The sequence below is a fragment of the Crocodylus siamensis genome, chromosome 4 (assembly GCF_052110815.1).
Source record: "Crocodylus siamensis isolate JL-2025a chromosome 4, ASM5211081v1, whole genome shotgun sequence".
Taxonomy (NCBI): domain Eukaryota; kingdom Metazoa; phylum Chordata; order Crocodylia; family Crocodylidae; genus Crocodylus; species Crocodylus siamensis.
Genome location: NC_143398.1, coordinates 104,140,601 through 104,154,091, shown reverse-complemented (window position 1 = coordinate 104,154,091; position 13,491 = coordinate 104,140,601). Strand labels below are relative to the sequence as shown.

The following is a 13,491-nucleotide window of genomic DNA, read 5'->3' as shown; positions in this document are numbered from 1 at the left end:
TCTGCTATGAGGATATTGATTGGTATTTCAAGACTTTTTGGGAGGATTTTTAGAGATAACCTGAAACAATCCTAAATTCATCTTCGAAAAAGTTTTCATTTGGAGAGAGAGGGTTCAGACTATCAAAATCTAATGCTAATATGATATTTTTCCTAGGGTTGATACCAGCTCTTTTGTAATACAAGTTTAACTAAATTATGTCTAGACTAAGAAAAAATGTTTGATTTGGGTTAACACAGATTAACAAAACCCAAGCAATTAATAGAGTCTACTGGAGCATACTAATAAACTACACTCTAGCAGACTCCAGTGTCATGTGCATCAGTGATCCAGTGCTGAAGAATGGCAGCGGGGGCACTTTGTCTAAAGCTCATCAAACAAGATTTAGTTAAAGTGCCCCGCCACCATTTTCAGTGCAGGGATACTGATACACATGATGCTCCAGGCACTTTAATTACAGCAGCTCCCAGTGCAGCTTAATTATAGTGCCACCCCCTTCTCCCCCATTTCCCGGAGCACATGTATAAATGCCCCAAGGCTATTAATATTCCACATACTATTCCTCTCTGAAGATCTGTTCTGCCCAGTAACTGTTGGCTCTTTCAGATGACAAAGTATGAACTACTCAAAGAAGTTTAAAACAGGCAATCAATAAATAAATGGTATGGCACCTACAGCTGCCATCAACTTAAAACAAGACTGAAGACACTATTAGACCCTCAGGAGCTAGTACATGCTCAGCTCTCTCTCTCTACATGGTTTTGAAAGACCACTACAACATACATATAAGTTTTGAAATAACTATTTATTGCCAATGTATGTTAATACTTCTTATCTTTTGCTAAACATGTTAGTTAGCTCAAGTTAGTTTAAACTTAATTTCTTAACATTTACTCATTCATAAATTTTAGATATACAATTTCCCTCTGTCCATTTTGTTCATATACGTGTTATTCTTATGAAAGTGCATTTGACCTGCTGGAGTAAAGTGGCATAAATAGCTGCTCAAGGCAAAAGCTATTGATTTATTAATAAAAGCAGACATATTGCCTAGTAATCAGTTATACTTATAGGTCTTGCCTCTTCTGTTTCACGACAAATGCGAAAAAACCCAGAAGTATATTTAAATGATCTCACCAGCATGGTAGCACTGTTATAGTCACACTAGAAGACTTGAGGATAAGAATTAATTTATAACCCAATGAGACCAAATATACCGTAGTGAAGACATTGATGTAAAATACTTGGTACCATGCAAGAGTTTAAAGAATTTCATGTTCTTTGGTCCATGCAGTGAATTAAGTGCTCTGGAAACAGGTTTGCTCTTTGGGTAAATCACGCACAAAATTAGTTTCCTAATTCTATTGCCAAAAATGTAGCTCAAACTTGGTCTGGAGAAGCCACTTCCAGAAGCAAGAGGCTAGATTATCTATGTAAACTTAATTATTGATTCCTTACTGAAACTTTCAATAAGGGCACCAATTCTGAGATGGTTTCCTGTCCAAAACAACCTAGACAGACCACACTTCATTTCAAATAAATCAAACAGCTGTCAGAAAGTGGTTTCTACTTTTGGTTGCTATCCACCTGTGTCACAGTGAACCAACAGTGAAAGGTTCTGGCATTTCAGAAGAAGAAGAGTCTTCTGGTCACTAATTCTTTTACAGTACCATTTTCAGAACAACCATGGAATCTTCGTACATAAAACTAATCTATAGTTGTCTTCTTAGAGCAGGAGATTCTCCAGTTTAGCATGTAGTTGGAACAGTAGTTTACATTTTGAAAATAGAAGATAATTTCTAATACCTCTTATACTTTTAGATCAGTTTGCTAGAAACAGAACTCCAAGTGTTCATGATCACCATAATTAGTTCACTCTTCCTTGCTACACTTGCTGTATCATGTACATATTAATCCATACTTTAGGAGACTTCACAGTGGAGCAGTCCAAGATTAAAGTATTCCATTTTAGAAAATTACTTAAATGGCTAGCTGGGGAACATAAAGACATTAAAAATAAAACATGATTATATACAAATGTAGTAATATCATACAAACAGCTTTTTAAAGACCTTATTAATTGCATGAAACCTGTATATGAATAGCATATATTTTACTTCTGCAAGAGGAAAGACTCTGAGATAACATGTTATCACACAAGCTGAATTTATAATCTATATTTATGGTAAAATTAATTTACAGTCATGCTGCCCATTAAAATTTTTTGAAAGAAAATGTGGAGGACTTCCATAAAAAAAACAAACAAACAGAAGAAAGCTATTTGGTATACAAATATTCCTACACTCCATGAGTAACAAATCTTCAATTATGATACAACTGCAGACATCACCATCTATCAGAAGTTTCTAAAGGCTGAAATATTTCTTTAGTCACTGAAGGAAGATTCACTATCAGAACTTTCTTCTGCATTTACATCATCTCCCCAAGCAGGAACAGCAGCATTTGGGGTCCTGTAAGTGACAAAAAGATTATACTGATTAAATTCTAGGAACAGGAAGAAGATGATGATGAACATAGTACTATCAATAGCTTCATTTATTTACCATCTGTACCCAAGTAAATACATTTTATACAAAGAGTCAGTCAATAGTTTACAATTTAATACTTGAAGAGTTTATAATTTTGATTATAATTACTTCACACAACTGGAATTACGTCTCAGAGCCTGTAAGTTATTAGATTTTAAGACCTAGCAGAGGTCAATTTGAAAGCACATCTTGGAACCTGTCAGAAAACTGCTTAGGTCACTAAGGCTATAAATCAGGGGCGGGCAATTATTTCGGACAGAGGGACGCTTGCTGAATTTTGGCAAGCTGTTGAGGGATGCGTGGGTAGCCCTGCTCCTTGACAGGTGCCCTGCCCCCTGTGACCAGAAGTCCCTCCCCTTGCCCCCAGAAGTACTCTTTTCAGCAAGGGGTTTTGCTGTCTCAGAACCAGAAAGATACCAAGTTGTATTCTAAAAAGCAAACATCTACAACATTCATTAATTTGATTTCAAAAAATATTTTCGTCCTGATTTACATGCATTTGTGTAATGTACATAGAGATGACTGCACAATAGCTTAAAATGAAGACCTACTCTTGTATATTGTGGGAGTTGTGGGGGGTATAGGGTTGTGGGGGGGGTGTGGGGGGTGAGGGAGCATGTGGGTGTGTGTGGATCTGTGGGTATGGTAGTACAAAGGGGTATATGTGGGGTACATGTGTATGGTGGGGTGTGCATGTGGGACTTGCCCTATGAATAAACATGCACGCACCCCCACTCCTAACCCTGGGGTACTGGTGAAGGTCCTGTGCTCCTGTGGTGCAGCTGGGAGCCACGTGGTTCTGGAGCAGCCAGCAGTTGGCAGAAAAGCAGCGAAACAGCAGGTACCGGAGGGTGGGGGGCAGTGCCAGTGCAGCCCAGAGTGGGATGCCAGGGACGGAGGACCCCTGTCCCCCTCTAGCACAGCTGGTGCTGGACGCTGTGCTCCAGCAGCCCCACTTTGGGCCCTGCCAGCGCTGGCCCCAGGCCACTGGCACGGGCCCTGCACTCCTGCCCAGCTGTCCCTGTGCTCCCACTCGCCCCCACCTGAAGCTGCCATTTCCCTGCTTTCCTGATGACTGCCGGCCACTCCAGCACCACGTGACTCCTCACTGCATGGCTGGACTGTGGGATCCAGCAGGAGCTGGCTAGGCCCAGCCCTGAGGACTGGGGCGATCACCTGCGGCCCGCCCCTGCCTTCCCCCTCCCATCCTCATTCTTATTGGACTTTCCCTCTTGGGCGCATGGGGGAAGGAACAGCCCCAAAGGCCCAGACCAGAAGGCTCTGCTAAGCATGGGGATTCCAGTTGCGGGGGGGGGGGGGGGGGGGGGGGGTGGCCTTGCTTCTGGGCTGCTAAGTCCTGTCAGCTTTCCTTGGGTCCTACTACCCCAGGAACCTGACAGGCAGCCAGAAACAGATAAATATTAATTATATAAATTTTTTAGGGGCCCCATGGGCCAGACAGAATGGCCTGGTGGGCTGCATCTGGCCTGTGGGCTGTATTTTGCCCATCCCTACTATAAATGGACATCATTTTTAGAGCTGGATCAGCTGTGCTGGGATGAGTGCTGAGGTAGCCTACTTGTAGACACCACTCCCAAAATCAAGGAGAAGTAGTCTGATATGTGAGCCAAGAGAATACCTTGCAGGGGAATTCCTGATCTACAATAAGCAAGCAGACATCCTCCCATTTCAGGCATCACAGACTGTGACTACTTTTGGTTCTTACAACATTTTTGGGCACTTGGAGTATGACAATAAACTAGGACAGTGGTGCTCAACGCTGTGGGCCTATGGACCAGATAAATGGCAAAGGGGCAGTCTATGGGCCAGACTGGGCCCTGGGGCCCAGCACTGCCCCCTCCTGGCCCCCATGTGCCAGGCTGGATCCTATGGGACTGGCACTATCTCCTCCTGCCCCATGCATGCTAGAATTGGGTCCCAGGAACCTAGTCCTGCTCCCTCCACCCTGCCATGCACCAGAATTGGGCTCCAGGGACCCAGCTCTGTCATTGCCCAGCCTGGCAAGCTGGGATTGGGTGTCCCATCCAGTGCACAGAGCCTGGGGCTCTCCATGGGTCCAGAAATCTGGCAGCTAAGAAGCCAAATTTGGCAGCAGGGGGCCTTACTTTCCTTGGAGATCTCACAAGAACTCACCATGCTTAACACTGCCTAGCTTGTAAAATCTGTCAGGTTCCAAGACTGATGTAGTAGCTATCCAGACAAAACTACGCATAAAGTCTACATGAAATGATGGAAGATGCCTCCCTCTTAGTTAGTTTTCATGAATCTAAAAATCCACACCTAAGAGCTTATGGTAAACTGGTATCTACAATACAACATATGACAAAACACAGACTATCTTAGCAGTTGGGATATCAGTGATGGTGCTGGAGTTCTATATTTAGTGCTCATCTCCCACTTCTTGCCATAGAATTCTTACATTTTACTTGCTTTGATTTAGGTGCTTAAAAGTGCGAAAGATATGTGGCAGTACTCTAAAGTACCTGACAAATACCTTTAGAAAAGCAAAAGCTTTCCTGTGCAAATCCATCTAGAGGCCACCCTTCAGCATTATTTTTTACCTTCATTGTAATGGAGGGACACAAAAGCACTATGGAGAGATCTAACCCGGGAAGACTGACCAAGGAGGAACTTTGGTAGGATCAGAGGGATAGGTACTGAGCCTTGACATTTGAAAATGCAGGAAAATACCCCTCTGAAAGTGTAAAGAACAACAAGAAAGAAGGAGGGGGGGGCCATGCACAGAAATTTGGATATGGAAAGAAAAGATGGAATTCAGAAAGTTGTGGAACAATAGCAGGCAAGAGAGATGGATGACAAAGAGGTCAACAGCAAAGAAAGAGAACTCTACCCTACTAGAAATGGCTTTTCTCTCCAGTGCAGAAAGGAAGTGCTGCCTTCAGAGAAGTCAACTCTGACATTATAAAGCATCTGGAGAAGTCAGATTGCCTGCAAAAAAAACTAAAGTATGATGGTAACCTTTATTAATAAAAAAGTAGAAATTAGAAGAACAGACCAGACTGTCCCAAAGACCTAACATAGTGCTCTGAAATGCCATGCATTAGGGCTGTTAAGTAAGATAGAAGCCTTACTTCAAAACAAAAAAACCCCCACATTTGTGTGGATAAACAAAGGGAAAGAGAAGGCTGCCCTTTTTTGGTACTAAAACACTTTCTAGCATTTTCAAGTTTATCAAAATGCTTGCTTGCAGATTTAAAAGCAGGTGATATACGTCCTCCCCCACACCAATAGTTTTTTTTTGTACACATTAGTTGGTTAGAAAGAGATTTTCATATTAACAAATTTAAAATAATCACCTAAGTGATTTGTAGGACCTTAGAGAGGGACTGAGGTTGATCCCAAACAATGTTCTGTTTGTCTCAATCAAAAAGTGTCAGTGTTGGAGGGAGAGTGAGTGTACTAAAGTACTTCTAAAAGCAAAAAAAAAACCAATATCAGGTTTTGTTTTGTTTGTTTGTTTTAAGAACTTCTAGCTTCTATTTTGCTATTCACACTCTCTCTTTCAGATTAATTTGATTAGAAGCCTGGACTACTACCAATTTTCTCTAAATAAGTAATAGTGAGAAGTCTGAAGAACTTGCCAAGTATCTAGGATTTTCAAAGTTTTCCTCACCTCCTTTTTCCCCTTACACTTTTATTCTCCATTTCCTTATTTAACAGTTTTATGGATCAGATAAACATGTTCTGTTTAAGCAATTATTCCTAAAGATAAACTTGTAAATCTTATTACAAAGAAGTGTTTGTTTCATGTCAGGCTTGTTGTAAAATACAAGTCTCATTCCACAAAATTAAAAAGAAGAAACAGACTTCTTGATATCTTGGTACTTTTTCTTTTTTTTGCAAAAGGCTCAGAAGTGTGTTACATATTCAGTTTAGCAATCATTATGTATGAAGCTTACTGTTCAACACAACATCTAGTTTTTTTTAGTAAACTTCTTTTACAGTTACATTGATTCTAAAGTTATACCTGCTCCTTCCACCTATAAACACAAGAGAAATCCAAAGGTAATGTGCTTATGGGCAGAGAAGTGACTTCATAGAATAGAATCTTTGTTTTCAATATCCACCCCAACCTGCACATTAAATTTGTTAAATCAATTATTAAACATTAAATTAACCTCTGGCCCATGGGGCTCACCACAAGGATTGGGAAATTTGGTGGAAGGGGAGCAGTGGCAATTAATATTGCCACTCTTCCTTGCCATCAAAATCCCAAAACCCACTCAGTGAGTTGGAGCTGGGCCACAACCCTTCCTCCACACAGCTGGACTGAAACCAAGCTGCCCCTTTCTGCACAGCCGGATCGAGCCCTGCTGCACCTGCTGTGGGTGCTGAATTGGGTCTTCTGGCCAAATCCAGTCTATGGAGGGACCAGGCATGGCCCGTCTGGCCTGCTTAACAAAAAGGTTCCAGCACCGCTGATTTACGTTCAAAATTATTATAAATTTCTGGAACTGCAAGTTCAAGTCAAGATGACAGCCAATTTATGTGCATTAGTAAAGTAAAGAATCTGGCAAGAAGCATGCCATCTATCACATAAGACGCAAAATCGAACAAAGTGCTAATAGTTTGGTTGTAAAGTAAAAAACAATCCTGGATAAAACACCTTTAAAAACCAAGAAAACCAAAAATGTACTCTCTGCCACTTTTTCGATCCTGACCAACTTTTACTAGGAAGTTGTAGCACTATATGAAATTATTCCAACAGCAGCTTTCAGAGGTATCTTCACAGCTTGCTTTATGATTTGGGCTCAACATTATCATTGCTTTTCTCACAGTGCATTACCATTGTATGAAGCAGAAGAAACTCTAGAAGCACTAGCCCCATCAAATTAAAAGACAGTAATATTACTTACTCAAGAAGATCTGGGTCTAACCCCTCAGAAATCATCTTGTTTCTTATTGCCATAACAGGAACACCCTGGATAGGGAGTGGGAGAAAGGTAGAAAAAGTTATGTCTTTCTACAGATAAGTAAAGTAGAAAAGATGATATTCAGTGATTTACTATATTAATTGAAATGCATCAGTTTCAGTTCATAGGAAAATAGGGCTGAAAGGAACCTGATGAAGTAATCTAGTCCAGCCTGCAATGAAGACAGGATCATCCCCGACTAAACCATTGCAGCCAAGCGTCTGTCTTACCTGCTCTTGAAATTTTCAAGGGATTGAGATTCTACAACACCTCTGTTCCATTGCTTTATTATCTTCATAGTCTGGTAGTTCCTCTTAAATTCCAACCTAAATTTCCCCTGCTCCAGTCTGAGACCTTTGTTCCTATTCCTGTTCCCAACAGCCACAGAGAAAAAGCCCATCGCCATACTCTCTATAAAATTGCCTTTCAATGATGTGAAGATTTATCAAATCCAGTGTTGCTAAATCCCTGAAGTTACTGCACCCTGAATTAAAGGCCAGAGAAATAAAGTAGAAAGGGCAGGTGACATGGTACACAAATTGTTATCACACTTACATATGTTTAAAAGTAAAGTTGATAATTTTGCACAAAAAGTTTTGAATACACTGTTTAACAGGGAGTGGCACTGGATGTCGAAGGTGCTGGTAACAGAATACAAGTCTTTCTTCTCTTAGATGAGTGGGGCTTAACCTCTCTAGCACTGCAGGCTGAGTGGCTGGTGCAGGGCCAGATCCCAAGGAGGGGCAGTGTGCTGCTGGATTTCCACGGGCATGCAGTTGCTGTGTACAAATCTGGGATGTGGGACCAGGTCATCTGGAGCACAAGATGCCCCACTGCTCCAGAAAATCTGGTGGCAGGGGAGCATTAACTGCCATGGCTCTGGGAGCAACTAAAATCACTACTGTTCCTCTGCTGCTGAGCCTCTGGAACCATGGGGAGCCCCGTGGGCCAGATGACATAGCTTTTTGGGCCATACCATATTATGCAATGGCCATCATGTAATATATAAGAAATGAAAGAATTGCCTTCTCATTGCTACAAGCAGTCTCTCCAAGTTGTATTTTAACTAGATCAACTTTATCTAGAAAAATAGTTGATTTGTTTCCAGCCACTGGTGCATTTCCACCAGCAGTAAGAAGGGTATACACACTGGAGTCAGGGTCCAGGTGTTCTTACTATATTACCTAACCCACTTGGAGATGGCTAGTTTCTAATATATGTTATGGTGAAAGCGGGTCTTCAGGAAACCATTCAATGCTGATAGAGTTAATTAACAAAAAATGTTCCCTTTGCAAGGGAGGCAGGAAAGGGAATGTGGGTGCAGCTGAAAGAGAGACAGAAAATGCTAAGATGTACGCTCAGCAGTGGAGATGTGACTAGGTGCAACACAAAAAAGATAAAGTGAGAAAATACGAGGGAACATTTACATAAGGCCTTGAAAACAAAACCAAGAAGCCTAAACTTGATGTAGCAGAGTATATGGAACAAGTGAAGGGTTTCAAGTAGTGGGGTATACAAGAGAGATTGAGAAGCTGAGAGGGAAACCTTTTTTTGGCCTTTTATTAACCTTTATTATAAGTTTAAAAAAAAAAAAAAGGTTAAAAAACAAACCACAGAACTAGTAATGAAAGTGAATGACAAACAAAGAACAATTTAAATAAAATGAGAATGAGGAAACCCTCTGTGCTTCCTCCATTCTCACATACCAGCTGGCCCTTCTCCACAGTACACAGTGCCCACTCAGTGACTCAGCAGGATCCAAAGTGGTCCTTGTTTTGCTTTAGGCCAGTGTCCAAACTCAAAGGCCAGACGTATTTGATTTAGAGCTGAAAGAGGCACTGGGTGTCAGAGCCAAGAGCAAAAGAGAGGATGATGACCTTAACAGTGCTCTTTTGAATGAACTGGGAGACCGAAATTGAGTATCTGAAAGAATTTCAGATGTAGAGACTGAAAATAAAACATTTAAAAGGTGTTGGAAATATGCAAGGAGAGACAACTTGATTAAGACACAGACTGGACGTGCAGAACAAGGTAGAGAGAGGTTTGTCAGAAATAATTCTCCTCCATCCCCGCCAGCTGAGGGTTCAGTACCAGGGAGAGTCTTGTCACTGCTAAGACAAAGGAGAATAGGGAGGACTAGAGAAGAAATATCAGGACTCATTTTAGACTATATTAAGGGTTTGGCAACATATTCAGAGAGAGCGAGAGCGAATCAGTGGGGTGGACTGGTAAGTTTGTTCAATTTACCAGCATAAAGATGGGAAGTTGAAGTCATGCAAGTAGATACGATCACTTGAAGAAAGGACCTGAAATGAGAAAAGGAGGCACAGGAAAAAAGCCTGCAGGACAGAACTGGAGAACCCAAGAGGCAGGCAAAGGAGGAGGCGGGGTATCTGTTAAAAGTCAGAGAGAACATTTTAAGGAGATACTGGATTGGAGAAATTATTAAAATGATGTGATAGGGGAAGAGGACATAAAGAGAGAAGCATCCTTTTAAAATATGTTCTCTGAGTACTAAGAAGATTCAAGTTAGGATGCGCAATGGCAGGGGGACAGATAGACAAATACTTAATGCTTGTGTGGTAACATTTAGAGAAAAGTGCTCCCCTTTCATTGCAAGCACTTCCACCATTATACATTTTACCTTAACCAGCAAAACCTAAACATCCTCCTGGGCAAAATGCTCCAGAAGTTTGACCCATAACATTTTACAAGGCAAGTTCTAACAGAAACTACTCCAGAGTTTCAATGGGTGTTAATAAAGACTGACTTGTTGCTTTGCCAACCTCAGCTGCAGGGGGTTAAGAAATGTCATTTGGATCACTGTATGTCAAGGGGGAGAAAAAAAAAAAGGTCCAACTTCTGGTCTATTAGGGACTGAGTCACTGGTGGTCTAGAAAGGATAGGAGACCTCAAAACTAAATGAAAATTAATGTGGGATTCTTTGGGCAGTGGACAAATGCAGCTTATCCAAAGCAAGCAAAATAAAAGAAGGAAGAAAGGTGGCAGATATGGCTGATGTTTTAAGGAAGCATGTCTGTATCAGTATCAATAAAGACAGTACACAGTGCAGTCAACCTGAAACCATAACAGCAAAAGCTAGTCCTGTTCCTGTAGGTAATATTTCTCTGAGTGCATTTGCATTAACAACCAACTTAAAGTTATAGTAATAGTTTTAACCATTTGAGAGTAAGAGTAAGGGATTTTGCCCATGTATTAAAAAAAGGTTACAGAAAAAAAAAGACTTAAAAAAATCCTTTGATATAGACCAGGGGTCGGCAACCCCTGGCATGCGTGCCAAGCATGGCACGTGAGGCCATTTTGCTTGGCACACCTCAGCCAGCCCTGACTCCAGGTAGCTGCTGCCAGCAATGGAGCCCGGGCTGCTCCGAGCAGGGCTTGCAGCGTGCCAGCTGCCTGCTGGGAGCAGCCTGGGATCCTGGCTGGCAGCAGCTCCCCAGAGCGGGGGCAGCTGTAGCTGGGAGGCTCCAAGCAGCTGTGCCAGTATCTGGCACCAGCTCCGCACCTGGGTGAGCAGGCACACCTCAGAGCAGGTGGTGGGGGAGGGGCCTGAGGCAGCGCAGCCCCGGTCTCTCCCCCATTCCTGGCATGGAGGTGATGAGCTGGGCACAGCTGTCTGTAGCCAGCCCGGGCTCTGGGCAGCTGCAGCTGCAGGCTGGCTGCAAACAGCTGTGCTGGGCTCATCACCTCCATGACAGGAATGGGGGAGAGACCGGGGCTGCGCTGCCTCAGGCCCCGCCTCCACCAAAGCGTGCCTGCTCACACGGGTATGGAGCTGATGCCAGAGCCTGGCACAGCTGTCTGGAGCCTCCCAGCTGCAGCCGCCCTGACTCTGGGGAGCTGCTGCCAGCAGGAGGCTGCAAGCCCTGCTTGGAGCAGCCCAGGCTTCAGCAGCTACAGAGTCCGGACTGCGGGGTAGGGGCAGCAGCTGTAAGTGGGGGGCAAGGGGCAGCAGGGCTGGGGGCCAAGGGCTTTGGGTGGGGAGCAAAGGGCACAAGCAGGGCATCCTGCCACATACTCCTTGCCCTCATTTTGTTTTTCTGCCATGCCGGCACTCTGGCACCTTCCGAGATAGGCATTATGGTGTTTTTCGGCACTCTGGCCAAAAGACGTTGCCTACCGCTGATGTAGAAAGTTGACAGTAGCCTAGATTTTGTTACAATCTATTAAAAAGGTGTAAGATGGTGTGAGTTCCTACCCAGCTCCAAACAATAATCATAAAGAGTAACTCACTGTGGGGCCTGGTTTTGTTAGCAAACATGAAGTTTCAAGGACATGCCTAAGTAAAATTGAAACCTGAGGCCAAATCCTATTGCTCCTACTAGGCATCCAAGTGCAAGCCTTTCCTACCTTAGTTGAGTCCCTGAAAAGCCATTAGTGCATTTACATTTGTAATGTTTTTTCCAGAATTCTGTACACCAGAATTTCTAATATAGTTATAAAAACAGCTGATGATAGTCTTTCAACACAGCTCCCACAGAGGGAAAAGTGAATGTTGTTAAAAAAACCCAAACAAACAAACCAAAAAAAAAGGTAGGAGATGCCTAGCGTAAAACAAGCACACACCTATTCATCTGATGCAGTGAAAAATCTTTGAGCCAATATTATAACACATTGAATTTGTCAATCAAATTAAATTTAGCCTCAAACAACACAAGAGGAATTTAAGATCATGTTGAAATTGAGAGTCTTCTTTAAAGAATGATGACCTGGTAGCTTGGAGTTTTATGAAGAGGCTGAAAGTGGTCTTGAACCAAAATATCTTATCAGACTATTTCTTAAAGACTTACGATGAGGTAAGCTGCGTGGTTCCTATGTCTCATCTTAAATTTAAAATGTTCCACCAAAAATTAAATCTGCTCATAAGTACATAAACTCCTTCTGGCACACACAACTGCTTTTTGAAATACTCAGATTATTTAATTCGGGTGCATTTGATCATTTTAAAGGAATTTCTTTCAACTATTTTTCTGCCAATGGGTTATTCCCTATCACAATTTGAAAAATGTTCCTTAACATAAAAGGAGGACGCTGCTCAAATGTAGAAACGCCATTTGCATCACACTACCATCACTGGCATATAAAATTAAATACAGATATAACTACAGAGGGTAGGAATGGTTCATAGATGAAGCCATCCCTACAACCTTTTTAACAATAATTTATACCTAGCCCAGGTCATTAATGACCAGTATCTATGTGTAACCAGTACATAAATGTTAGATATTAATGCAAAAACATGCAGAATGACCAGTGCAAGTTAGCACATTTGTTGACAATCTTAGAGAAGAAAGAACTGGCATAAAAAGTGAACTACTTCTTCTGCTCCTCAGTAGTAATCCTTCTGTAACAGGCTTAAAGCATAATGACAAGCAAAAAAAAAAATCTACATTTGTACTAACTGTATGACACTAGACCAGTGGTTCCCAATCTTTTATTGCTGCGACCCTAAATTGGCCACCAACCAGACCTCTTGACCTGGCGCTGCAGGGGCTTCTGGGAGCACAGTGCGGCAGCAGCAGCAGAGCTGCTGTTGCTCCCTTTGTGTGCAGCAGCCCCGGAGTGGCAGGCGTGCCGGGGCGTGAGTGTGCATGTGTGCAGGCCCTTCACAACCCTACTGAAGACCCCCTGCAACACTGATTTGGGTCGCGCCCTGAGGTTGGGAACCAATACACTAGGACTAGAGAGATCACCTCAGTTTTCATTACCAACAAATCAGCAATCACTATGTTCACTTACATAAGACAAAAGTGCTGTGTAAAAAAAAAGTTTAACAAGTTCTTCAATGCTGTTGACTTTTTTTAGTCTAGATGAGTCTGAACTGGGGAGGGCAAAACGTGGCCCGGGGGCTGGATGAGGCCCGCCAGGCCATTTTATCTGGCCCATGCAGCCCTTAAAAAATTGAAAAAATTAACATTTATCTGCCCTGGGCTGCCTGTCATGTGGTCCTCAATGGCTTGCCAAAA

The 13,491-nt window shown here is 42.5% G+C and overlaps 1 protein-coding gene across 2 annotated transcripts in view; it reads right to left on the bottom strand.

The window, feature by feature from the left end:
• Nucleotides 1-786: 786 nt before the first annotated feature.
• WASHC3 (WASH complex subunit 3) overlaps nt 787-13,491 on the bottom strand; it is a 29,791-nt gene continuing 17,086 nt past the window's right edge. For both annotated transcript variants that reach the window (XM_090043236.1, XM_090043237.1), the window contains 2 exons: nt 7,448-7,512; nt 787-2,471 (listed from right to left, as the gene is read on the bottom strand). In XM_090043236.1, coding sequence (XP_089899362.1) covers nt 2,387-2,471; nt 7,448-7,512 — 150 coding nt within the window. In that variant the 3' untranslated portion in view covers nt 787-2,386. The remainder of the gene's footprint in view (nt 2,472-7,447; nt 7,513-13,491) is intronic.